This window comes from Fusarium sambucinum, chromosome IV, assembly GCF_050947815.1.
Source record: "Fusarium sambucinum isolate potato_lamoka chromosome IV, whole genome shotgun sequence".
Taxonomy (NCBI): Eukaryota; Fungi; Ascomycota; class Sordariomycetes; order Hypocreales; family Nectriaceae; genus Fusarium; species Fusarium sambucinum.
In genome coordinates this window covers 4,603,144-4,629,859 of record NC_139291.1, presented here as the reverse complement: position 1 = coordinate 4,629,859, position 26,716 = coordinate 4,603,144, and the positions used below count along the sequence as shown (strand labels likewise).

General features: G+C 48.7%; 8 protein-coding genes across 8 annotated transcripts; 3 read left to right on the top strand and 5 right to left on the bottom strand.

Moving 5' to 3' along the window:
• Window positions 1-359: 359 nt before the first annotated feature.
• Window positions 360-1,642, bottom strand: FSST1_001561 (glycoside hydrolase superfamily; the record flags this gene model as incomplete). Its single annotated transcript, XM_083227466.1, has 3 exons — window positions 360-1,116; window positions 1,164-1,478; window positions 1,539-1,642. 3 exons carry the CDS (start codon window positions 1,640-1,642, stop codon window positions 360-362), a joined length of 1,176 nt encoding a protein of 391 aa, XP_083091743.1.
• A 509-nt stretch (window positions 1,643-2,151) lies between these two features.
• Window positions 2,152-6,015, bottom strand: FSST1_001560 (hybrid sensor histidine kinase/response regulator; the record flags this gene model as incomplete). Its single annotated transcript, XM_083227465.1, has 3 exons — window positions 2,152-2,821; window positions 2,879-5,884; window positions 5,966-6,015. 3 exons carry the CDS (start codon window positions 6,013-6,015, stop codon window positions 2,152-2,154), a joined length of 3,726 nt encoding a protein of 1,241 aa, XP_083091742.1.
• Window positions 6,016-7,163: 1,148 nt separating this feature from the next.
• Window positions 7,164-8,507, top strand: FSST1_001559 (WD40-repeat-containing domain protein; the record flags this gene model as incomplete). Its single annotated transcript, XM_083227464.1, has 2 exons — window positions 7,164-7,425; window positions 7,483-8,507. The coding sequence occupies 2 exons, from the start codon at window positions 7,164-7,166 to the stop codon at window positions 8,505-8,507; spliced, it is 1,287 nt and encodes a 428-aa protein (XP_083091741.1).
• Window positions 8,508-9,525: 1,018 nt separating this feature from the next.
• FSST1_001558 (uncharacterized protein) lies at window positions 9,526-10,341 on the bottom strand (the record flags this gene model as incomplete). Its single annotated transcript, XM_083227463.1, has 1 exon — window positions 9,526-10,341. One exon carries the CDS (start codon window positions 10,339-10,341, stop codon window positions 9,526-9,528), a length of 816 nt encoding a protein of 271 aa, XP_083091740.1.
• A 3,280-nt stretch (window positions 10,342-13,621) lies between these two features.
• Window positions 13,622-15,448, top strand: FSST1_001557 (permease family-domain-containing protein; the record flags this gene model as incomplete). The annotated part of the gene is made up of 2 exons (XM_083227462.1): window positions 13,622-14,028; window positions 14,086-15,448. The coding sequence occupies 2 exons, from the start codon at window positions 13,622-13,624 to the stop codon at window positions 15,446-15,448; spliced, it is 1,770 nt and encodes a 589-aa protein (XP_083091739.1).
• A 323-nt stretch (window positions 15,449-15,771) lies between these two features.
• FSST1_001556 (uncharacterized protein) lies at window positions 15,772-18,781 on the bottom strand (the record flags this gene model as incomplete). Its single annotated transcript, XM_083227461.1, has 6 exons — window positions 15,772-17,210; window positions 17,260-17,393; window positions 17,441-17,604; window positions 17,650-18,115; window positions 18,163-18,514; window positions 18,688-18,781. 6 exons carry the CDS (start codon window positions 18,779-18,781, stop codon window positions 15,772-15,774), a joined length of 2,649 nt encoding a protein of 882 aa, XP_083091738.1.
• Window positions 18,782-20,101: 1,320 nt separating this feature from the next.
• On the top strand, window positions 20,102-22,581 carry FSST1_001555 (amino acid permease-domain-containing protein; the record flags this gene model as incomplete). Its single annotated transcript, XM_083227460.1, has 3 exons — window positions 20,102-20,297; window positions 20,631-21,409; window positions 21,466-22,581. The coding sequence occupies 3 exons, from the start codon at window positions 20,102-20,104 to the stop codon at window positions 22,579-22,581; spliced, it is 2,091 nt and encodes a 696-aa protein (XP_083091737.1).
• Window positions 22,582-22,921: 340 nt separating this feature from the next.
• On the bottom strand, window positions 22,922-25,634 carry FSST1_001554 (CYTH-like domain-containing protein; the record flags this gene model as incomplete). Its single annotated transcript, XM_083227459.1, has 3 exons — window positions 22,922-23,095; window positions 23,144-23,614; window positions 23,676-25,634. 3 exons carry the CDS (start codon window positions 25,632-25,634, stop codon window positions 22,922-22,924), a joined length of 2,604 nt encoding a protein of 867 aa, XP_083091736.1.
• Window positions 25,635-26,716: the final 1,082 nt, after the last annotated feature.

Sequence of the window (26,716 nt, the reverse complement as noted above, 5' to 3'; positions counted from 1 at the left end):
CCTCTGCATAAGCACGGGGGTTTAGGCGTCGGTGAATGGACAATCCATGCAATACAACCGTCTTGACAAGCACGTGTGGAGGAGATGTGGGTGTCGTTGGAGGTGTAAGCTAAGGATATGGCTTGGTAGCGTTGCACTCGAGGGTTCAGCTAGTTCAAAGCGTGTTTAGTCCAGAGCTTATGATTTGCCGAGCCAAGCTTAATCGAACCCTTGTACATGCCCATGCATGAGGGATTCCTTAACGAACTTAAGAACTTGGTGACGGTGCTGAAATCAATGGTTCAATTGAAAGACTGCATTTCATGCATGTGTTTGCATGGATAACCCAATGCGCCATAATGGTTGCTTTGTTGTTAGAATCAAAGCTCGTCCTTGACTCCATCACCTTCCCGAATCTTGCGAACTTCCTCGGCTGTCGCCAGAAAGTGCTCAAAACCAGGCGCATCTTCTCCGATGCCCCAAGCAAACACGCCTCCAAGTTTGAGTTGCGGCACGATACGCTCGAACTTGGTCTGAATGCTCATCTTCGTGTCAAACGACCACCATCGAAGCTCCTGCTCGTCCCAATAATAGTAACTTCCATCGACATCGTACTTGCCATCAGATCGCGCTCGACTGAACGATTGGGCTAAATCCTTAGGAACCTCGTCGTGCCAGCTGAAGCCACCGGTTTTGCCCAAGTCAGCCCCGGTTTCCGGATCCTCGAGGATGGGAGTCGGGCAGCCGACAGGCTTCGCCGGTTCGCACCTCTCGGTTATATACCATTTGACATAATACCCGAGGCCTAAATTGACGCGGCTAGGCGACGCGCCGCGGTCGATATATCTTTGAACGGCTTCCTGAGAGTTTTCAACACCGCTGTGGTGCATTGTGGCATTGTCTCGGCGGTTCATCATCTCGTAAGACATGATGTTGAGAAAGTCGACCTCTTTCATGATTCTAGGGACTGTTTCGGACGTAAACGCGATCAAATCGGGCTCCTTGCCCGGGACAGCAGCAGACAGGATTTTCTCGGGGCCAAGGGCAGCACGAAGCTCTTGTAGGAGGGAAACAAAAGCCTCGATCTCCCATTTGCGCTCAGAATTAGGGATCTCTTTGTAATCGTCACGATTTCCGCTGTTCTCATTCAGCACATCTTCAGTAGCATTATCAGGCTTGCTCACCCTGGGTATTCCCAGTCAACGTCGATGCCATCAGCCTCTGTCGCTGCTACCATAGCAGCGACTTGGCGTGCCCAACGCTTCCTTGAGAACTCGGTCCCGGCAGCTTCTTCAAAGCCTTGGGTATCACCCCATCCTCCAATAGCTATCATTACCTTGACATGCTGGGGAACGCGGGCGCGGACATCTGAGACTGAGGTAAACATTGGGTACACATCAGGCTGCTTATCCACATTGAAGAAATCGGAACGTATAAAAGCAATGACGAGGTGAGAAGCATCTTCAAATTTTTGTTTGGTTGGAAGGACATCGTGTTGCCTAGAGTACCATGTTGTGGTCAGTGGTTGTCTTCAGTCTTGATACAAAGCATCGACATACCCGGTAAGGTACATGATACAGCGAAATGGCTCCGCGCTGGACACCGCAGTTGCCATTGCTAAAAGAGCAAGAAGCCAAGCGATAGGATTCTTCAAGAAATGCATTTTGAGTTATGCCTTGTTACTTGAATGATGTTGAAGAGTTGACGTTGACAGTTGTTGGATGGAGTGATTAAGTTACGTCTGAGTGCACCTGCATTCATCTACATCTGCATATGCGGGTCAATTGGTAGGCAGGCACAATAACTGCAACGGCCCGCTGCTGCTTTCTAACAACTACCTACCTACTAGGTACTAACCTATAGAGGTACCTAGGTAACCTAGAAAAAAGAACATCCAGAAAGGTATCAAGGTACTACTAATCCTGTTGAATTCAATTACTCGCGAATTAACGTATATTTGATGTCATCTCTTGGACGACTTACCAAGCCATTGCGCCGTCTTTGTATCCATCCTGTCTAGTAACATATACCGAAAGACGCCCCTATTCATAGGTAATCTACACTCTATGGCAGCTAAAACTGCATCAAACGCTAGGCCTCCCAATTGTCTAAACAAGTAACAATGTCTCGTGGTATCGTGTTCGCCTCATGTTCATTATCCAAGTTTTCGAATCAAATAAGCTCCCGGCTCTTAAGAATTTGACCGAGTTCCTTCAACTGCACTGGCTTGGCAAGAAACAAGTCCATTCCGTTAGCATATGCGTCCTCCTGCGCATCTTTCGAGGCGAGACCAGATATGGCCACTATCTGTCTGTGCGGTAGACTTCTCTCCTTCTCAAACAATCGAATTAGTCGTGTTGCCTCGAAACCGTCCATTACTGGCATCGAAATATCCATTAGGACACATTGATACGTCCCCTCCTTGGCTTTGTATGACTCCACAGCTTGCTGCCCGTTGGATGCACAGTCATACACTACGCCTAACTTCTTCATATATGTCTGAAGAATTTTCATATTAATCGCGTTGTCTTCCACTAGGAGGAATCGGGATTCTGGTGGTGTAAGAGCCGGTCGTATGGCTGGCGTTGATGGTAGCGGGGTTTGGGACTCGTCGTCATCCGTTCGTGCCCGTTTCTTCTGTGGTGAAAACTTGGGAGCTAGGTCAAAGTACCCAGCGTTCTTGTTATCAAGTCCATCTTTAGACGAGCCTAGTTCTGCTGGTACGGTTGGTGGCTCATCAAGTGCTGTCGAAACACTGGCACGGTCAGCGGCTGTCGATTGCAGCCTAGTCCAGCGCCTGAAGCAAAGCACAAAGGCTTTTGCCAGTTTCCTTGGCCCTACACTATAGCAACCGCCATGTTAGTAATAAGTAGAGAGTCATGGTAATATATAAACTTACGGGCGAGATATGAAACTGAACAGCCCCCAATTCAACCTGCGACGCGATCTGTGGAAATGGTCGAGCTGGCGAGCAATTGCGGCGCTGCGACACACCACGACTACCGGAGACGAAAGTTCGCCTCGGGGCTGATTCGCCATCAACTCCAGGTGAGACTCGTCGCATAAAATCAGGTCGGGGTAAAAACTTTCGTTTCCTAGGGGGCCGACAACATCCATCTGTAACCAGCTTTGACAAAGCTTCTCCAATAATCTATACTCGTCAAACTCTCCAAAGCCCCATCGTTGACTCTCTGGACCCCCGCGAGGCGACGGAAAGCCATTAATAGAGACGCGTAGACGGGACAGTTCGACAATCTGGGATTTGAATTCGTCGCGCTCAGTAGCTGACTCGGTTGATTCAGGGCTAGCAATTTGTAGCGGAAGCTTCACGGCGACACGGGTTCCTGTGCCTACTTTACTTTGAACGTGTATGGAGCCGCCAAGCGCTCTCACAAATTTTCGCACAAGACTGAGCCCAAGCCCGGCACCTGAAGAGTGGACGTTTTCTTGAGAAAATGGAGAGAATATGCGGTGATTGAGGTAATCTTGTCCAATGCCACTCCCCGTATCCATAATTTCGATGTGGACAACTCTGTCTCTCGGTCTGCCCTGACCTGGGGGGTCTTGGTATGCCTTGACTTTCACGAAACCATGTGTGGTGTACTTGAGAGCGTTGCCACAAAGGTTCAGTATTATTCGCCGTAAAGCACCGGATTCGACGTGAAAGGCCCAGTCTTCAGTCGGATCAATGTCCAAGATCACAAGAACCTTGCTAAGGTCGACTCCATTGCTAGGCCTTTGGTTTTCTCTCTCGCTGCTTTCTGCCAAGTCCATGCCGTCGAGGCGGGTATAGGGACCACGGCTGAGCTCTTCCTCGGAGCTACGATCGCCCAGCAGTGAGACAGATTGTTGCTGATAGGTGTGGCCTGCGTGGATACATTCCACGACTTCTTCCACCAGCATATCAACGTCAAGATTCGAGGATATTCTCATCATACCATCCGTTGGCGAACTCGTCTTGTTAGATTGCGTTCCACGCCTTGGAGCCATGCCGAGACTAAGCGGTTGCTCGTTAGGCATCCTGGCGAAGTTGTTGATCCTCGTCCAATCAAGCAAGTGATTAATCGTGTCCAACAGAGTCCGCCCACAAACGTCAAGTGAGCGTAGCACATCGCCTTGGAAGACATCCAGCGAAGTATCACGCAAAAGCTCCGCACACAGCACAATTCCGTGCAGTGGAGAACGTAGCTCGTGAGATAGCGAGCTGAGCAAAGAGGTGGTAGCGATCGATACAAACGTGCTCTCCATCATTATAACATCAGCCATGATGACCGTGTTGAACGCCGTGAGATAGCTCAGCTCTCCTTGAACTGTGAAGATGCGAGTTGGTGTCATGGTGTAAACAAAGCATCCTGAAAACCATCGCTGACGGTTCGAGTCCCAGAGAGGTACAAAGGCGACGCTGCGTGCCCCTGGAAAAAGATCACGAATAGCCATGCCTTCATTTCTTCGCGAAAATGGATCTCTTGCGCTTCGTGTTTTTTTGTTCCCTCCAGTTGGGTCTTCTTGCAGATCTCGAGCTTTGTAGTCTTGGAAAGCGGCCATTGCGGAGTCCTCGCTGGTTGGGTCACTTGAGGCCATCACCCCTTGACCGTCAAAATTAAAGATCTTACCCTTCGGATATCGGCGGAGTAGCCTCTGGAGTTGTCTTTCAGGGACTAGTTGACTGCGCCCTGCTGGTGCTTCGCCGTTGATACTTGATGACATGGAAGTCGAAAAGCCTAGAATCGGACACGGGGTTCCTTTTGTTGGGGGTTCGCCGGAACCCCTGGGCGATAAGACAGAGACATGGCCTCGACTTGCAGATGAAGAGGATGACGAAGACGCAGAGCGTTCGTGAGTGTGGGACCCACGCCTGACCGAACCTGACCGAACCCTGCCGGCGAAAGTGCCTACACTTGCATCCAAAAACAGAACCCCTTCAACCTCTATCGACTCTCTGATGACATTGGCAGCTCTGGAGAATATATGTTTTAGCTGGCTGTGTCGCGATTCGTCTCCTGAAGCGTCTGAGTAGGTTTGCTTTTCTGTAAGACTAGGGCGATGGGGGCTTGAGGACCTCTTTTCCATTGGACTTTCAAGAATAAACGTGTCTGGTGTTGCCATTGGTTCTGAGCTTCCAACAGATGATGCATGCTCGCGTCGATTCTGTAAATTTTGCTGGGTCTGATTAAGTGCCCCTTCTTCGGTGCCAGCATCAGTGTCGAACGCATAAGTGAAACTCGACTGCCAACCAGACATGGTGGCCTTTCCTTCGACGTAACTTCCCAGGCCACGTACCATACGCTCCCCGGGCTGTCGCCCATCTCCAGATCGCGTTAGTTCCATTTGGCCCAGGATAGATGCTGAGATATCTCGCATAATCTGAATGGATGCTTCATCGAATGAGTCTCGTGGTTTGTTGTCTAAAATGCAGAATACACCAATATTGATCCCCCTAGGTGTTGTAATGGGAACGCCTGCATAGAAGCGGTGCTCAGGCCGTGTTTGATAATACCATGTATGTCGGAATTCTTCACTTGTGGCAAGGTCGCTTACAACTCTGATGGGATAGGCTGGAGACAGTGTGGTTTGCGACATGTCGTCAACCTCCGGGGGGGTCAATACAATGTCACAAACACCGTAACCCCGAGGTATCGAGGTTCCACAAAGCCAAAGACTATCGGGGCCAGTAACTGGGAGGGTGCTGTGAGCTGATATGGGCATTGCTGGAGTAGCCTCTGCGATGACATGCTGGTTCTCGCAATCGAACAAGGATATCATGGCACGAGTGGCACCGAGCCTCAATAAGGCGACTTGTGCCAAAGCTGTCATGGCAGGATCTGAGCATGGTCGTAATGAAGACGGAGGAATGAGGTTTGTAACATCATTGCGCACCGAGTTAGCAACAAGGACCGAGTCGTATCTGAAATCTGGTCAGACGTTACAGGCCACAATGGGTGAATGGTGACGAGAGTGCCCGACAAAGCCAGCGATGCGCACGTACTTGAATGTCTCTCGCTCTCGAGTCGACTCGGACACCTTGCTAGCCGTCATGATGCTTGTACGTGCACATGCACGAAAGGCACATACAAGCCGATGGAAGGTTTTGTCAACGTTTAGTTTGGTTGTGTTCAGAAGAAGGCCGTTGAAAATAGTGGCCTGGCAGAATTCCTCAACTAGACCAGACCAACCTTGGATCGGAAGGACTGGTCTGGGCCAGGGAGCCAGGCTGGGCTACTTAAGGACGAATTATTAGTAGATCGAGTGAGTCCACAGGCTCCCACCCGTATGGATATGTTCCGGAGCTACCTGTTGCCACCCCGCCCTGCCCAGCCTGTGGGAGCCCGGTTGTGTGGCCCTTAAAAAGCATGCTACAGTGCAGTGGAGCTTTCCGTACCTTAGTAGGTAGCAAGGGGATCTACCACGTAAAGGACGGGAGATCGATCGATGGAATTTAACTAAAAACTCCATTCTTACTGCATGGGCATTTTTACTGGGTCAGACAGCGGATTTGTATGGCTGAGAAAAGGCAAAAAATTAAAATCAGAAAGAAGAAGAAAAAAGAAAAAGAAAAAAAGGAATATGTAGAATGTTTGTAAAACATTCTACGGCTAGGTCAATTCTGATTGAGCAAGAGTTTTGTGATGATAGGAACTACCTATCTGATTAGAAATTAAGGCACCTTGGGTCGAGACCACTGCGGATACCTTCCAGCACGATGTTTTGCATAAAATCTCCATGGACATTACACAGTGCATTACGGTGTTATCGATAACGCGCGCACGGATGATATTTCGTCGCGACTTCTTTTTTTCTTCAATGTTACTCTGGCAGTGCTTGGGAAAAAACAGGAATCTAAGCACTTGTATTTTCTTTACCTGACACGTACAAGTTGCTATTGCTTTCCAAGGCCTTTTCAATCAACCTGTCTGGTTGACTTGATTTCCAATTGTTGAATTATATCTATTCCGTCAAACAAACCGTTCGAATACATACGATACCCAGCTTCAAGGCATACATAAAAAAGTCAGGTGCTAGAAAGAAAAGCGACAAAATCCGTAAGTCAATTTATGCTGTCTGCAATAGACTCTTTGTCTATCTGTTTTTGTATCCTAAGCTGAGAGAGGCTAACTTTTCTGCTACTTACCCGTTAGACATCGTCTGTACTTCGCATCAATCAACGCATACAATAAGCCTTCGTCATGTTCGAGAATACTTGTACTTTACCTCTTTCGGCGGATGTTTTCACGACCGCTCTACACCCTTCCGAACCCCTTCTCACGGTTGGCCTCTCAAGCGGCCATGTCGAAACTTTCCGGTTGCCGTCTGGCTCTTCCTCAGACGAAAGCGCTGATGGAGACACCAGCGTATTGAGCGATGGAAAAGGCATGATAGATTCGGTTTGGCGCACTCGACGTCACAAGGGGAGCTGTAGATCTTTGGTCTACGCTATGGACGGCTCAGGTAGGATTTATCGACCTTGATTAATATCTGCTGCAGATGTTTACTGACGCGCTATAGCTGTCTACTCTGCCGGAACCGATTACCTGGTTAAGCACTTCGAGCCCATGACTGGACAGGTCGTTTCCAAGTTTGCCGTCCCGAAACAAAGAGATATGGATGATGCGCCAACTTTACTCCACGTCCTGAATCCCCAGTGCCTTCTTCTAGCGACTGACTCTGGCGCCCTTCACATCTTTGACATTCGAGACGGTACCCCAGACAAGAAGCCTGTCTCATCACACCGTCCTCATTCCGATTATATCTCTTCGGTTACACCTCTGCCGCCGACGCAGATGAGCACTAGTGGATTTCCTAAACAGTTTATCAGCACTGGTGGTACTACCCTGGCTGTAACTGATTTCAGGAGAGGAGTGATGGTCCGTAGCGATGACCAGGAGGACGAGTTGTTGTCTTCGTGCTACATCGCTGGCATGGGCCCCAAGGGACACCGCGAAAATGGTGTCTTCGCGTGCGGCTCAGGTTCTGGAGTGTTGACTTTGTGGGACAAGGGAGCCTGGGATGATCAGCAGGAACGAATCATTGTCGATGGCGATAAGAGGGGTGGTGAGAGCATTGATGCCACGGTCTTGATCCCAGAAGAGATGGGACTTGGAAAGAAAGTCATTTGCGGTCTTGGTGACGGAAACCTACGTGTTGTCGATGTCGTCCGTAGGGAGGTTGACTTTGCGGCCAACCTTCGTCACGATCATATGGAGAGCGTCGTATCACTAGGCTTCGATTCTATGAACCGACTTATCAGTGCCGGTGGAAAGACTGTCAAGCTTTGGGAAGAGCTTTCTGCTCTTCAAGGCGATGGTAGCGACGATGATGATGATGATGACGACGACGTCGACGACGAAGAAGAAGAAGAAGAAGAGGGAGGCAATGGTAAACGACCTGCAGAGAGCGACAGCGACGAAGACAGCGAGGTAGACCAAATCGCAGAGATGAAGCAACGGGCTAAGCGACGCAAGGAGACCCAGAAGTCCAAGCTTGGGCAATGGGGACACCACGGTGTCATAGGGCTTGAAGGCTTGGACTGAACCCAACTTTCTATCTAGATAGTAAGTAGCAAAGAGGATAACCAAGCTATGCGATATAAGAATAAATATCCTTAGAGTATAGTTCAAATAGCCCAAGTCAACTACCAAACTTATTTCGTTTCCTGTACTTCGAGCGGCCAACTTTTCTGATACATACCTTGAGGCCTGTCTCCTAATGTGGTCCAGCCAAAGGTCAAGTGTGCATATTTTGGATGAAAACTACAAGTGTGTCCTAAAGGAGCGGGTTCAATGTTGACAACCTTTCACGTTTATAAATCTGGCTATCTGAATTTTTTTGAAGAAGCCCACCCTAGGAGGTGGACATCCAACGACTCATGTGCAGTTGGTAGTCTTCCGAAACGAAGCACGATCACATAGTGAAATAACCAACAAGAACCCATTCGTGTTTGAGTCGGTAGAGGGTATCGTCCTGGGCGATGCTACACGACCGAGAACGATACCTCATTGAGGCCCAGTGGCCTCATGTTTTGACTCGAGGCCCAGTAGCCCCTTATGATGAGTCTTCTCGAAGCCCAGTGGCTTCGGAATGCAAGTGCACTTTTTCTATCCCAGCGAGGAAGTAAATACCTCGCCAGCCATGACATGGTGACAAGGTTTACAGCTGAACTGGTGACTAGAGAAAGGACTTGAATCAGCATCCTCCCCGGGATTACTCTACAACAGAGAATCCTAGAAGATTCAGCCGTTGGTCGGCGTCTTGCAGAGAAGCGCCCCACGTCCTGTTGCCTTTGTAGAGAAGTGATACAGAGCTCTGTAGGGAGGAGGGCTGAGTGTCGTTCGTTCCCTGTGGTCCCTCAACGCTGGTGGGGTCGTTGGGGTAATCGGCGGCGTGCGTCCGTGTGAATATCGCATAAATCATCATGATCCCTGAAATCGTTATGCGGGAAATGGGATCTGGAAATAGAAAAGGAGGTTAAAGACTCCTCGAAGATTATGACGGTTTAGTGAAGAGAATGGTGAGTATGAAATTGTCGTATATGACAAGCTCCTGGTGGGTTTAAACGCCAGGAATATGGAGATAACTCCAGCACGCATCTTCAGACTTGGGCGATTCATCGGCTCGAGCAAAGTCCTCCATGACTTTCTCATCGCTGGGTGCCGAGAATCTGGTGGGAGAGCTCATGGTGAGGTTGTCGTCGTAAATAATAACGGCAGGAAGTGTCTTGACTTCGCTTGCAAGTTCCCTGGCTTCCTCTTCGGTTACAGAATCACCGGGCCTGGCACCGGCGTGTAGTTCACTTCCGCTGTAGGTCGCGGGGATGCAAATATGAGGAATCCCTTTTCGTAGGCTAACGGCTCGAGCCAGAGTAACAGCAGAGCCACCTCCAATACTAACGACGCAGTCTCTGCTGGAGATACGGGAGGATACGGAAGTGACCCCTGAGCTTAAAAGTCGACTATCGAGGTTCGGAACGATGGCCTGGATTTTGCGAGCGAGATTTGATCGTGAGGGACTTGAGATTATGAGGGGCGATGACAAATGCAATCGAGCCAGCTCAGATGGCAGTCGATGGATGGTACCGGGACCAACAACTATTCGCGGTTTAGAATGACGGTGTGTTCGTCGATGTCGAGATGATCGTGAGCGAGAGCGAGAGCGGTGGGTAGTGCCGGACGGACCCGGACCCTGATTCGGACCCGGATACGGACCGGCGTGGGAACACGGAGGAGACAAGTTGGTAGCTGGCGGCGTCACAAGAGCGGACGCCTTGACAGTAAAAGCATCAAATAGCTTCGCACGTATGGCGATAAGATCTGGGTCTGTGACTTTTTGCGGCGAGAGACGATGTATGGCGCTGGTGGAGCGTCGCATGAAGGGCCGACGCCGGCAGTCCAGTCCGGATAGTCGAGGGAGGAAGAGCAAAGTCCAGCGTGTGCAACATCAATCAAGTGTCCAAAATGACAGAAAACAGTTGAAGACGTTTGATGAAGAGAAGAGAAAAATGGGCAAGAAGATTTGATGAAAGATCAAAGATTCACAAGTCAGAAACATAGCACGGCGAGGTAAGCTAGGGCACATCCATTAATTATGGGCAAGCAAGATTGGCGTGACCTGGCTGGGCTACCTGGAGACAAGATTGAGTGAAAATCCCTTTTCCGTTGCACCAAACAACGACACAGACACGGTAGCAGCACCTATAGGAAGCGACCCTTTGCTGTGATTTTTTCGCCACCACGCTTGGTCACTTTGTCCGCTCGCTTGCCTGGTACTGTAGAGGGCACAGACACAGGGAAATTTGGTTTGGTTTGCTTTCCTTTCTCCTAATACAGTAGTAACAGTACAAAAAAAGGGTCCAATGACCAGAAAATAATGGGTGTCGGAGTGGCAGTGGCAGTGGCAGTAGCAGTGGCAACTGTTGACTATATGGACTTTGTGTGTTTCTTTGCTTTGTCGCTGGACCCTGAAAAAATGACAGTACTTCAAAAGGGAATTCACCCTCAATCCTTAGAAATTAGAGGTGGTTTTTCCGCGCCCGACGCGGAGCATGACTCCCGAATGTGGAGCACGATCGGGAGATGATCTCATCTAGCTCGGAGCAGGTCCGCCAATGAGAGACCCAAGTTTGATCATCCTTCTATGTCTGTGGCGAGGAGATTCATAGACAAGACCAAGTAGACAAGTTCAAAAACCGCATCCCTTCCTAATAAGAATTCACCATTATGAAAGTTGATCTCGAATGAGATATTCAATTATTGAATGCTTACGATTTCACTATTGGTCACTTTCCCCACGCCACCAGCCAGGTTAGGTTAATTGAGCTGCGAGGATCAAGAGCTAAGCTCTGTTCATTCTGATAGCCATAAACAGCCTTACTCCCCTTGCAAAACACCATAAAGTCCCTGACTACTGAAAGTCTAACGAGTATTCTTCCGACATCTAATGTTAGTAATCAGGAGGCATGCATGCTTGAACATATTTGATCTTCGGCTATATGGCTACTTTGTTTCGGTTCAATAAGTAATTAAAGCAACAGATCCTACTTCACCCTGGGTCTGCCAAGCACAGACAACTGGGGAATATACTAAAAAGGTGACTTTACCCCAGAGATTGTGGTCCGTGATGCCGATGCATCTCCACCATTGCGGAACCATCATGAATCAGTCTTGGACACATTGCTTCCCGAGTAGCATAGTTGAAACTTGACGCCTTTTGTGTACCAAAGACACAAATGAATTCAGGTGCTTTTACTGTCTTGGACTGGCTTTGGCCTGCTACAACTTGTACTAAGATATGGGAGCAAGATATTCGTGTATGCCAGACATATATCAGTAGTTAATTCTGTCACCAAGCTTAAGATTATGATTTATTTGTAATTGCCTGCTGGACAGTGGGTGACATGTGGTTTTGTACATATTTTGATGTTCTTTAACTAGACTCCTTTTTGGAACCTGTTGGTGTACTGACGATATCGGTGTATAGGGTATGCTGATTGCCATGGGTCACCCTTGTTTGTAACTAGGTACCTAGCGATAGTTCAATTCAAGTTAACGGCATACTACGATTGCGTCTTAATTATGCCAACTCTTCAAAATAGTATCCAGTAGGAATGTAGTTACGTTTTGTAACACCTTTGTAGACGTGGATTGGCAGGCAGACTGCGGCAGTTCCCAGTGCCCTCCCGTCCTTAGCTCCTGCCTCTCGCGGTTCTTCCCCTTGCTAGCCGTATAATAGGTATCTTTAACTCTTTTCCTTCCTCATCATCTTCACATCGTACCGTGCTTTACTCGTTCAAAACGTTTGATTGTTCTTACTACAATTGATGACTTTGTTTTTCTTTCTGCCGGGTTCATCTATCTTGCAGCTCCGATAACAACAACCTTTACGGACGACACCGTGCGATCTCGAGCACCTCTCTCTGCCGCTTAATTTCATCGTCAGAAGCTGCTGCGACTGCGCAGTCGCCCGATCCCGTTCCCAAGCACCCTAATAAAGGATTATATCACTGCCGGACGCTGCCGACAGCCGGAAACCCCTCGCATTTATCATATCTGATAAGCTCTGAGCTGGCCGACGGCCAAAAGCTGGGCACAAGGAAAAGGTGTGCTCCCTCAACCAGTGTGGCGTTCGCATGCCTGCATAGCGTGTACCGGAGACGGACATAATCGAAATGGACGACAGCAACTTTCCCGTCACGTCAAGACCAAGCCAGCCTTGTGCTCTTTAGAAAGCGGTTCATTTCTCCAACTGGCTGCATTGAGCTCGTGGGCTAATGGTCTGGAATGTGTTATTTAAGACACTGCTTGGAGACGATACCTAGTCAATTGTACCATGGGGGGACAATAAGCTCCTCAGACAATTACAATACTACAACCTCACCCGAATCCGCGGCGACGGGCGATACCACAACCCCAGACGAAGCGCCGATGCGCTATCTCATCCCCTCGATCCGACCCCAGCTCGATAGTCTAACTATTTCGTGACAGGCTGCATGCCTTCGTCCCTCCCCCACGCTTGGTACAATGTCCAATGACATTTTCCTGTGTTGATAACAGCTTCTAGCCTGTCCATCATGGGACTTCCTCAACCATTAAAAGGAAGCAATGGTGCACCCCTCAAAACCCTGGAGATGGACTCTCAGATTACCATCACATGTTTTGTTAACCGATCCCGTCGGTTGATATCCGTCTCGCCTCACCTGGGTTTCTTTAATCTTTGAGCTTGGGCCCGCAACTGCCCACTTTGTTCCGCTCCAACCATTCAGCAAGCATCCGGGGATCAGGAAGTGCTGATAAGCTATCTAAGCTATCTCTGGGATCCACGAGTTATCAATTACACATCTTTGAATAACTTAACACGAAAAATACCTCTAATCACAACCGACAACGGCCTCGTCTGGTTGACAGTCGAGTTTTGTGCTCAGAAGCGGATTTAATTGGAATTTATAATCATCAATTGACCACTCGAACTCCCCGTTTATCTTTGTCTGATACTTGACACAAGGCCATCTGACTTGAAGTTGATCGACATCAAGATACCTCATTAGCTTCGCTTGTTAATGATCGACACCCCAGACAACCTTTAACAAGTCAAAACGCTCCAACGTTGGCCCATTTCGGATTTCTTCACACAACTTCAATTCACCACTTCAACAATGGATGAGGATCAAGGACCACAATCCATTGCGCTTGAGCATGCACCGTCCAAGACAATTGCTCAGCGCTACAATGGCCTCGTTAAAGCGTTCACAACTAGACACGGTCTGATCGGCGATTACGACTATGGCTTCCTCTTTCGACCAAACCTGCCTTTCATGAAGAAGAGCGTTAACCCAAGCCCTTTCTTTGGACTCAACGACAAGATGCCAGTTCTTCTTGGTTTACTCTTGGGGTTCCAACATGCATTGGCCATGTTAGCAGGTGTCATTACACCACCCATTATCATCAGTGGCAGTGCCAACCTATTGCCTGAACAACAACAATACCTTGTCTCGACTGCCCTCATTGTCTCAGGCATCTTTTCCGCTGTCCAGATTACCCGGTTCAGACTTTTTGGCACACAGTAAGTCTGGCAATTTAGATAGCTTTACCGAATACCGTGCTGACAATTATCCTACAGATATTATCTCGGTACTGGAGTACTGTCAGTCGTGGGTGTCTCTTTTAGCGTAATCCCTGTAGCAACTGGCAGTCTCGCCCAGATGTACGCGAATGGATTTTGTCCTTCCGACTCTGACGGAAACCCTTTGCCCTGCCCTAAGGGATATGGAGCCATCCTGGGTACCTCGGCCGTATGTGCTCTTGTCAATATTCTCGTTTCTTTCATCCCTGCCAAGTTCCTATTACGAGTACTACCACCCATCGTTACCGGACCTACAGTTATGCTTATTGGCATCAAGCTCATTAAGTCGGGTTTCTCCAACTGGATGGGAGGCAGCGGAGGCTGTATGACAGCTACTGATGGATTGTTTGCCCTATGCCCTGATATCAACGCACCCCATCCTCTGCCCTGGGGATCTGCAGAATTCTTGGGTTTGGGATTCTCAGTATTTGTTACCATCATCCTGTGTGAACGGTTTGGTTCACCTATTATGAAATCCACGTCAGTCGTTATTGGACTACTGGTGGGATCGACGCTCGCTGCGGCCACCGGCTATTTTGACCGATCCGGTATCGACGTAGCTCCTGTTGTATCGTTCGCATGGGTGCACACCTTCCCACTTTCAGTTTATGGACCTCTAGTCCTTCCTCTTATTGCGGTTTACCTTGTCTGTGCTACTGAAGCCATCGGCGATGTCACGGCTACATGCGATGTTTCGAAACTCGAGGTCACTGGAAAGACTTATGAGTCTCGTATCCAGGGTGGTATCTTGTCTGATGGTCTTGCAGGTTGCATTGGTGCCCTGATGACAATGACCCCCATGTCCGTCTTTGCTCAGAACAATGGTGTCATTGTTCTTACCCGCTGTGCTAACCGTAAAGCTGGTCTTGCTTGCGCAATGTTTTTGGTTATTATGGGCATCTTCGCAAAGTTTGCTGCAGCTCTTATCGCCATCCCGTCAGCTGTTCTTGGCGGTATGACTACCTTCCTCTTCAGCGCCGTTGCTGTCTCTGGAATGTCAATCATCGTCCGTGGTGTGCCATTTACTCGACGCAACCGCTTCATTCTTACTGCTGGCTTTGCTTTGGGATACGGTGCTACACTTCTTCCAAATTACTTTGACAACGTCTTCACATACAAGGGAGACAATCGCTCCTTGCAGGGCTTCTTGGACGCCATTGTCCTTATTATGGAGACGGGATTTGCGATTGCCGCCATAGTTTGCATGGTATTGAACCTCACACTCCCTGAAGAGCTGGGAGATGATATTGATGCTGCACGATCGACGACCAACATTACGATGCACGAGGAGTCAGAGCAGAACAAGGCCATCGCGGGATCAAGTCGAGACCACATCATTGATCCGAAAAAGGAGGGTTGATGGTGGGAATGAAAAGCACATATGCCCGGCATCAAAATTAGCACGGTTCTTGTATTTATGTAAATGATTAGGAAAAGACGGATACCATGAAACACATGTATTTGTTCAAAATTGGATCAAACGAGTTCTATTTGTAACAGTGTTTCCACTATTAAATAACTCCCGTACCGAAATGATACCTGCTTGAGATACCCAAGAGGTTGACAAAAACAATGTCCCTAAAACTCCACGCCCGTCTAGATTGTTCATTCATTATATGACATTAGCCTACCCTCGTTCATGTTAAATTTGAACTTTATTGATCAACAACCACCTGTGCTGAGTTAATTCGTCACTCCATACACAACTTGTGATCTACCCTCATAACGCTGCTTGTGGAAGTTGTTCATCTGCTTCCTGTAGCTCTGTTGCACCTCGCCCCATAGCCCACGATGTCCATTTCGTATACATTCACGTGCATCAGCTTCCGTTTTGACCTTGCAGTGACAGATATTGGGCGTGCCACAAAAGTAGGCTCTGGCTCGAGGATTAGGGAACTTGATGCTGAGTCGTTTGAGATTTGGCCAATTGGCACTGCTGCTTGTCGAAGCTGGATTGTTGAGTGCCAACCGGGCTAGATTCCAGTCCATTTCGCCATCCGAACTCGACTGTTCATACCTTCTGGCCGAAACAGTTGAGTGCCCCTTCTTCTTCTCGATGGCCGCGATTTCACAAGATGCACCATCTCTTCCCGATTTACGGCAATCACAGCGTTCAGGATTCATACTCGTTTCGTCATCGATTTGAACCGTTACGAACGAGAACTTGTCGCCTTGAAGACTTTGTGTGAAAAGAACAAGCATTGGTTTTACTGGACGCTTGTGGAGGAGACCCGTGGAGTTGGTTCCGGTTGAAATGCTCACGCTACCAACGTCGCTGCTGGAGGAATTGCTGTTGTTTGATGTCCCACTAAAAATACTGAAAGAGCGCCCATTCCTAACCGTAGTTGTGGTTGTACTGTTGGACCGAACTGCAGCAAGAGACGCGGATCGAGCGGGCGATGCAGATGACCCGACAGGTTTTCGAGGGGGCGACTCGCGCGGCGGTCCTTGTGTTGGAAAGAAGTTCTGTCTTTGCATAAGGGGCGACCCGATAAGCTCCGGGGAACTTCTTGTTGGCCAAGCCTCATAGGGATCAAAGCCCACAGGTTGTCTTTGTGGGATTGTCACAAGACTTGGATGACGCCCGGAAGGGCTTGTTGGGAATCTATCCCTGTTGTTCGCACTGCTCACTCCAGGGGGAGAGCTCCGAATGGCAGCTGGAGCGAGTGACGCGCTGGGTTGAACCATTGGACTCGATGCAGGAAAGCTTTCACCCACTCTAATGGACGAGTCACGAGTGGTAGCTGAAGCAAGTGTCGATATGGAACTTTGTCGGCTAGCTACTGAGCCGTTGGTCGTACTGGCAGCGGCGTCACTATTTGTGATAAGCGAACCCGCGGTTTGTTTAGGTATCCAGAGTTGGAGTGAGGCGTTCTCCATAATGTTATCGACTCCATCAAGGACAAAGATGACTTGACAGTCGTATTGGGTGTAAGAGTCCCACGGCTTGAAGCCTGTCACTGCTTGCTGAAACTTTAGTATATCACCTCCATCAAGGAAGTCTAGCCTTGCTATTCTCTCATTCTGTCGCATGATGATTTCTTGCGTCATGTGAGTACCGATAGGCAAGGCGTATTGGGGGTTAAACACCATGGAGGTGACGTCGAAATCAATGGTTTCAGCTATCGGAGTTAGAAATTGTATATTATGTAAAAATCACAGATTGATTACCTTCTTGTCTTGGTCTTCCAGTCGCCGCTAGTTCTGAGCCTGACATGATGACTCTGAAGCGCCGCCCATCGGTATCTAGCCTACGAAGCAACTGGGCTTTCTTTTCAACACCTGCGCTATAGCTTCGTAAAGGCCTGAGGAAATTAGAGGCTGTGAAAAGGGAGGAGCACAGACGACTTACACCTCAAGGAGCTGCTCCATCATCTCATCCCTGGTTACCACGTCGACAAGAGGGGCAGGATCCTTCTCGGGCCAGATAGTAAACATGTCTCTCTTGAGCGTCGAAGTGATGATTCTGGGCGTCACCAGCTCTGTACCAAAACGGGAACATTGCGAAGAAAGATCCTACCAGAGTTAGTATCAGGTGTTTGTTTGCAACCATGATCTTACATCTTCTAGTTGTCGAGTATACGAAGGCCAGTGTGACGTGTCTTTGTTTGTTGCTTTTAGAGTGGGCGACGCCTGCATTCGTTTGAAAATCCACACGCACTTTAAGAGGTTGAGATACTGATCAACAGCTGGGACACGATCCTCAACCAACATTCCTGATTGGAAATTGATAGTGCTCCTGTGAAAGTTTAGTATGAATGCATCCGACAGTTCACCCAGCTCAAAATCGTCCTCAACACGGTATTTCGGGTGGCCAGTAAGAGCGGCAAAGCGAAACTGATCGTCCAAGTCAACGGGAACCTCTAAGAGAATGACGCTTCGCTGAGTCCGTTGGTCCAGTGCATCGTCAAGGTCAGGGATAAGAACTCCCATCAGGCGGCGAATGTCATGGTGCACGATAGTGATCCGTTCTGCGAGGTCTCGATGCATGAGCTCAATGTCTTGTCGCACGCGAAGAAGGAGGTCACTTTCCTGGTTAGCTTGCTGGATAATAAATCAACAACCTTGACTTACACCTCTAACGGTTTCAAAACATGAAGAATTTTGGAGTTGTGCAGCATAATTCTCTGGCGTAGTTGATCGGCCAAAGGTTGGACAAGTACGTTCCACTCTATGTTGCGTAGAGGCTTGCTCCCCTTGCCATACCGATCGTTGGATACAAGAAGTTGATGGCATTCTCGTAGTGTGATCTCATAATCTCCGATGATTTCGATGAGTGAAGTTCGGTCCCATCGTAACTTTGCTGGCACTCCTGGTCTCCGTTGGCTTTGAAGGGAGTCATCTGCCCATGTAATCACTCTGCTAAGAATATCGAGGTTTTCGGCCAAGCCTCTGACATCTCTTCCAAACTCCGAGTATTGACGTGCTAGGAGATAGTCAGATAATGAGAACCACATGGGATGAACTCACGGATGATCAAAAGACGCATATGCTTGTCTCATTTGCGTGATTTGTCGCTGACCGTTCGGCGTGGATAGGGAAAGCCTTGCAAGGCATAACATATGTATAGAAAGCTAAGGCACCGGGCTCTGCACTTACTCGCATTGTAATCTTCTTTCCAACCATAACGATAAATATCCCAGGCTAGGCGCCCAAGGTTGAGGATGTCTCCAACCTGTAAAGGACCTGCCATCGGACGCTGTTTTAACTATTCACACACAAAAGAACTTAAAACAATACGAGTCTGTAATAGGAAGCTGAAGACGATCACTTGGATAAATGCAGTCGTCGATGGAACCTCTAGTTAGTTGAAGACAGGTTAAGGGCAGCAGCACCATAAAGAAGTCTTCTCAACGGGGTTGTTCCTTGAAATGTGAAGGAAGAAAGGTGACACAGAATCTGAACCTGACCGGTTTGATTGGCATGAATGACACCCCCAAACCGACCTCAGGGTGAAAGATGCAAGGGCTAAATGAGGTGTAGCAAAACAAGATAAGAGGCGGATGTGCAAGTCCTGCATCCGTAAGGCACGTACACATACAGCGTGGCTGGCAGCAAGTAACTCAAAGTGAAGAGTCAGACTCTGCGACAAAGTAGAACGACCAGCTTCCACAGGTAGCTAGGCAGATTCACACGAATGCGTGGCTGATTCAAATCATAACTGGTCACCCAGGCGGGTGACCTGCGCAAGCAACAATCCGTACCTGGTAGTGGGGTAGAGAGAAGAAGGGCCGGGGATAATAGCTTGTAAACTCTTATCAAAAAGCACTTGCATGGGATTTCCGAGACTTTGGTCGTTGAGATAAATGGTTTCTCTCCCCTGCCTCTTGTTCGCACCCGAGACAGGGATCAGAAAATATGGGATGGCAGATTTCTTGTTTCCAAGGTACAGTCCAGACAGATTTCTCAAGAATGAGAATGAAAACCGGGCGTCTTTTCAGCTCATCTTGGCATTTCTGTAAGTATCATTGGGGCTATGCGATGCAAGGGTGATGGATTGGTTGTTTGAGTTATCTGCGTATCACCAAGACGCTAGAATCGCAACGGCTAGCGTTCATGTTTCTGTTGGAAGGTATGTGCAAGGCGTTTTTGGCAGATGGTAGATAACAAGGCTGTCGGGTTTCCAAAATGAGGGGAAAGTCTGCCTAGAGTGACAAGGGAACTGAAAAGGTCACACGATGGTGATGAGGCTTGAAACGCATTGGCTGCTTGGTCGGTCAACCATTCTGGACCAAGAGCTGAACGCCCGGCTTTGGTGTGATCGCCATGCCTTGCATAGAACGTCGAGGGCGTTACTTAACACCCATGGATCCCAGACAACCATGGTGAGTAACCAAGCTAGATCTGGCTATTTGCCTTTGCGCACATCGAGTACAAGACCTCGTCGGCTTGACTAGATCCAGATGTCAGGATTGGCTCAGGATTATCTTATCGCTCAAGCTGCCTCCAGATCAACCGAGTCAAGTCTTGTAAGTCCATCCCGAAGGGCTACTGACCTCTGAAAAGCACAATCATGGACGACTTTGCAGCATATCGGAAACAGAACCGTCAAGCCGAACCGCCACAGCGCGATGTTCGAGCTGCTGATAGCGACCTTGATTCCATTTTTGAAGACGATAACCCAGGCCGGGTCTACACATCAGCGCCTAAGGAGGCGTTCAAGCTTGGATACTTTGATGTCATGTGTCTGGTGCTTAATCGAATGATTGGTAAGTTTTCGACTTTTCGCAAGCTTTGGCTTCTTTATCATGATGCTGTGTCGAGGTTGGATTTAAGTTGAGTTGTAAGAGATGAGATGCCCCCCAAGTGGGGAAGCAGACGGGGATCTCCCCAGGATCAAGATCGATGAATCTCGTTCCTCGACCCAAGCTTGGATTTTTATGTGTCAGAAGAACCCTTGATTTCTGGGTTGGAAGGTGCTTCTTCTTCCAACTTTGAGGGTCAAATCTACAATCTCATCTTAATCGAGACGAGATGAATGGCTCACAGCTTGATAAACAATACATTCAACTATTTTAGTAGTTACTGATCTTGTTGAATAGGAACTGGCATCTTCAACTCGCCCCAAAGAGTAATGCAAGGGACTCGTTCAACCGGCGCAACACTTCTTCTCTGGCTTGCTGGAGTAGTTTACTGTCTATCAGGTGTTCACGTCTACATTGAGTACGGTCTAAATGTTCCTCGTTATACTATCAATGGAGTTGAGCAGAGTGTCCCACGCAGTGGTGGAGATCTCAATTACCTCCAATATGTCTATCGAAAGCCTGCATACAGAAAAGGAACCGTACTCCTGAGTACCTGTATGTTCGGCTTCTGCTTTATAGCACTTGGCAACATGGCAGGCAACTGCATCAACTTCGCTACCATGGTGCTTTCGGCGGCGGGAGATGATAACCCATCTTCTGGTGCCGTTAGAGGTATCGCCATTGGCATCGCGATCCTCACTTGCTTCATTCATACCTTCTCTCGAAGAGGAGGCATTCTTCTCAACAATATGCTGGCTATGATTAAAGTCATGATGCTTCTCCTCATCATCGTGACAGCTATTGTTGTTGGAGCTGGAGGTCTAAAAGATGCTGATGGTAACACAGTGAAAAAGGAGATCGAAAACAACACTCGACCTTCCAGTGCCTTCGCCGTGTCTGGCGACGCCAATGGATATGCTCATGCCTTTCTTGCCATCATCTTCAGTTTCTCGGGCTTTGAGCAGCCAAACTATGTCATGGGTGAGATCAGCCGACCAAGACGGAAACATCCGGTCGCCATGCTGCTTGGTGTCGGTACCGCCATCTTGCTTTATATGGCTGTTAATATCTCCTATGTAAGTCCCAATGATTACAATCCGAGTTGAGGACCAATTTTCTGATATCCATATAGATGGTGGTGGTTCCTAGCGATGACCAAATATACGACAACGTAGCACAGAGGTTCTTTGAGCTCACCCTCGGCAGTCTGAGTAACAGCGGAACCGGAAAGCGCATATTTCATGCCTTTTTGGCTATATCTAGTATGGGAAATATTATTGTCATGACTTATACCGCTGCCCGTGTCAAGCAAGAAATTGCAAAGGAGGGTATCATTCCTTATGCCAAGTTCTTTGCACGGGATGGCGACATCTCGTTAGGACGCCTCCTGCATTGGCTCAAGAAGAGAGGGATGTTCAGTTCACTTCTGAGTACACGTTGGCTCTCGCCTGAGGATCATATGGAGAGAACCCCCGTGGGCGCCTTTGTTCTGCACCTCGTTTCTTGTTTTGTTCTCATCTTTGCAACTTGGAGTATGGACCCAAAAAGCTCTTACACTTTGCTCACGAGCTTGAGTGCATATGTCATCAACGCTTTTTTCGGCACCTTCCTAGGATTGGGAATCCTTATCCTGCGCTTCAAGGGGCCTCCCAAGACTGACAAAGATGAAGTACAAAGCCCAGCAGCACCTCCTCAGACTTGGCGCCAGATGACAGGGAAGCACATAAACCCCACACTGAGCGTTATATGCGCTGTTGTTTATATCATCGGTGGCTTATGGCCCATCGTTACTATTTGGATCAAACCCAATGAACCTGAACAAAGACCTGGAAAAGCTGAAGAACAAAGACTCACATGGTGGCTTGTACCCACTATCACATGGTCTGTTATCGGCGGCAGCGTATTCTGGTTTCTCGGGTTTATTGCTTTCGCAATGCGGAGAAAGTACAAAAGAAACGAGATCTTTGTGGTTGAGAAGAAGCCCGAGTTTGAGAGCGCTGATGGGCCTGATGACTCAGATGGGAGAACAGGCGGATATGTGCTTGTGCACGAGACAGTCTATTTGAGTTGGATTGCGGGAGAGATTCATGATTCAAAAGGATCGGGAACGACTGGGTTTCAGGAGCGTCCAGATGCAATGTCAGCTGCTCCAGTGAATCGGTATGCTGGGACTGATTTTGAAGCCTTCTACCAGCAAGAGCGTGTTGCTGCACCAGCAAAAGCGTACTACTCAGAATATCGGCCATGAGCAGGAATATTGAATTCAGTATATATAGTTAATCAAAACACCAACCATTAATTATCTTCAATATCTGTCATTAGTAAAAGCTGTTCAATAACACCTTGACAATTATCCTAAATACGCAGATGTTCATAAGTATAACGGCTGAATGGGGACACATTCACTCTAAAGCAAATATTGGTAGGTTGTCCAACAACAAACTTTGTTTGTTAAGGATGACATAAAAAATTGTCTACTGTATGATTCAATTCATACTCTGCCCGGGATTTCCCACAGCACGACTCAATAAACCAATGGTATTCATAATAGCCCTTTTCACAACGCCAATTCACAAACTACTCCTTTATTATTGTTGTTCAAAATCCCGTGCCTTACGGGTGAGAACCCGTATATTATCGACGAGACCTTCCACCAGCTCTGGATAACGATGCGCCTCACCATTGGCAGCTTTTCGGCCTTGTTCGATGAGTAGTTTTGGATTAATTTCGATTTCGAGTTCATGCTTCTTTTCTTGGCGACCCTATGGCACAATTAGTAAGGATGAATCAATGGATGGATGAGAACATACCCCTGGGCCACCGTGAATGACCTGCGTGAGGTCAATCTGATATGGACCTTGCGTATAGCTTAGTCTGTCCTTGTTGCGATCAGGATTATCTCCGGGATTTGGAATCTGTTCCAACTCTTCCAATGTGCCATCCCAATCCATCTCCAGGTTGATACTGATGCGGCAGTCCATAGGCAGTAGTGGAAAATGAATGTCGAGGTCGGCAACGCGTGCCTTGATGATTTTGCCCAGAACCTCCTGCGTTTTCTGATCGTGGGTCACTCGCACGCGGATGCGTTTTCCTTTTCCTAGACGGTTTCTAACGCAGCCAGGGATTCTGTCCTGTAGGTCTGCGGGTAAATCGAAGAAACGGTCTCTTTCTCTTCGATGCTTATAAACAACAGGAACACGATGATTGGCGCCACCCGGACCACGAGGATGTGTGGATTTCACTATTTCGTTAAGAAAGTCGTTATTCTTCTTGTGGGCGGCCTAAACTCGTTAGCAATTAATCATGCACCAGCTAGAGGCACAAAAAACACAAAAGGCTTACCTCAGTCATACTACTTTCAAAGGCGACGCGACTACTATCCATCAAAATGCATTCAGAGGCTACACCCCGCTCAACCCGACGATGACCAGTGTCCTTGTCGATCAAAGTGCCGAGTTTTGCTTCCACTTCAAACTGAATACCTTTGCTGGAGATCTCCATCAAATCAGGTGCGTTGAGCACGTTGAGGAACAAGAAGTCCGCCACCTTTCTACTAATGTCCTCGAAAGGTTTGACTCCTGTGATGCTGGGTTCCCATGGGCCGAGAATCTCTTGTGGACCTGGTTCGGCGGGTGGCGCAGCATGAGCAGCATGAGCAGCAGGAGCTGCTCTGTTGGTCTCGGGCGAGGCATGGCGACTGGGACGAGTGTTTTGTTCTTGTTTTCCATTGATATGTGAGTGAAGTCTCTTTTGGAGAACGAAGTTGGCGTTCGATGGCATCGTGCCCATTCTTCGGGAGTCTTGTGCCCATACAGGCGGTTGCGAATAGCGTCGTCGCTTTTTAGTCAAAGGTGCGGAGGGTATACCTGACTCGGACTCGCGCTTCATAGGAACCTGGTCGCCATTTGTCTGGCTTGACTTGATTCGTTTCTCCTCTGGCTCTTGCTTGGGACTGCTATCGACGCGGTCTTCAAGTTTGCGCTTGGCAGGGGTTGCCGCGCGCTCGGTATCTATAGCCATCGGTTGCGGAAGAGAAAGCGGTTGCGACTGTTTATTTTTGGCGTCTGCTGCCGCCAACGCAGCGAGCGGATCGGGATTGCTGTGAAGCGAAGGGACTCGAGACTTGGGGCTGACGGATGGGCTTGGAGCGCGTTCACTATGCGATTGAGATCGTCGATGTACGTCTGGGGCCGGCGAGCCGTAACTGCTAGATATACGTTTGGCGGGCGGAGGAGGTGGAGGTGGTGAACTTTTTACTTGTGCTTGTACCTGTGTCTGTGCTTGCGCTACTGGAGTAGCTGCTGCGTATGAAAGTCTTTGTTGGTATGGACTCGAAGGCTGTGCGAACACCCCAGGGCCAGCTGTTTGTCTTGATGCAGAGGACAAAGGCGGAGCGACGGGCGTAGCGGGCTGGGATGGTTGGCGACTATGGCCGTATTCCCCAGGAGGTGGGCGTGAAGCGACAACAGGACTACTACCCTGAGCGAATCCGTAAGGGTGTTGAGGATGAGCAGATGTTGGAGTTGGAGTAGAATGTGTGGAGCGTGAAGCAGAGGGAGGGCGTTGATTTAGGTATTGCTGATTAACTGCAGCGCCGATAGGAGGTGTCTGCGGAATAGAGCTTTGATGGTGTTGTTGCTGTTGCTGAGTTGGAGGATAGTGGCCGTGTACATGACCAGGGGGAACGACTTGTGGGCCCTGTGAGAAGCTTTCCCGAGGAGGGTATTGAGCAGGTGAGTGTTGGTGTCGTTGGACTGGACTAGCTACTTCTGCAGGGGACTGGGTATGGGGAAAGGGATAGCCAGCAGATGCAGATGCAGTAGAAGGTGTTGTTGAAGCTCGATAAGGGGATTGACCTGGAGTTGGACCGCTTGGGGACCGCGCATTGTGAAAAGGACCTGCTGGTTGTAGCGGAGGAGGCACTGGGCGTCCTGGATATGGGCCGGGTGTCTGGTACGGAGATTGTGGTGGATACGCACCAGGCGGCGGTTGATGGGGAGATGGCTGATGATGCGACGGTGGCCGCGATTGAGGATGATGGGGATGAGCAGCGTGCTGAATGTATTCTTGTGGCATAGGTTTTCCGGGCGAGGGATGAGGAGGCGGTTGTTGGCGGTTATATTCGTGATAATAGGGGCGTGGAGCGGGTGCTTGGGCCGGACTCTGCGATGGTCGTTGCATCTGTTGCTGCTGTGGGTGAGGCTGTTGCTGAACATGCGGCGGTGGTTGCGGCTTCGGCGCAGGTTTGACGGGAGCGCGGTCGCCCCCTTCCGACGTGTTTAGAACGGATCGAAGATCCATGGTGAAGGTATTAAAGTGACAGAGGATGAAGATTTTGCGACAAAACGACGCCGCGGGAATCCGGCGCGAGAAGAGACCACAAATCAATTTGGACGCCAATCACTCGTCTGAAACCAAATTACAAACGCGAATAAAGCGCGGACAAATGGCGACGGGCGTCGTCCTCAATGGAACAGGATATTGAATGTCGTTGAAGCGATGGAGGACGGTCGTCGTCGCGCGAGGGGGAAAGCGCAAGTGGACATGGATGACTGGGTTGGATGTTTCTACGCCGCCATGGCGAGGCTGCCACGCTGTCGAATTGACGATTATCGATTGGCGAATTAACTTCGCGTTGGGGTCTTGGTCGATGGGGCGATATGGTTCTCGGACGTGCGGCGTAGTCGATATATGGTGTGCGCTGAAGGTTATTCGCGATACCAAAAGGTTACAGTCGATTTGATCATTTGGTGTTGGTGTCCTGTCATCGTTTTCTGGCGACAAACAAAGATGGGATAGGCGACAGCCTGACGCTAGAGGTCTCTCTCCAGGGATGTGGGATTGCCATGTACCAATGTACATGACGCGGGACAAATTTTGTTTGCAAACCCTTCCCTGTCTTTTTTTGGCAGCTTAGTAGTCGGTACATGTCCTGTGCCCTGAAAGCTATGGTTGTTCAAGTACCGACCCTTGAATCCTCATGAGGCTTAGCAGTGCCTAATCTCAAATCAGACAAGTTGTTTCAGATTGTATACGCTACTTGTCAGCTTCATATGCCTGAAATATCAAAGGTCAGGGATAATAGATCAAGCATTTCGCAACCAGGGGCACAACTTTGCACATCAGCCTTATGAATCGAACATTTGTAGCATTGGATATCCATTCTTTCAACAAGTTTCCCAATGCATACGATTTACATTTACATGGATGTTGAGCATTAACTTCCATGCGACGTCATAGTTCAATGGTCATTTGGACTCCAAAGTTCCTGTGCTCTAGCTGTCAATCGTGCATCTATCTACTTTTGTGGAGTGAGAGTTTCCGAACATAGTTGTTGTAATACCAAGACATTGTCCTGTTGCAGTTTTGTAAAAACCTGTCTC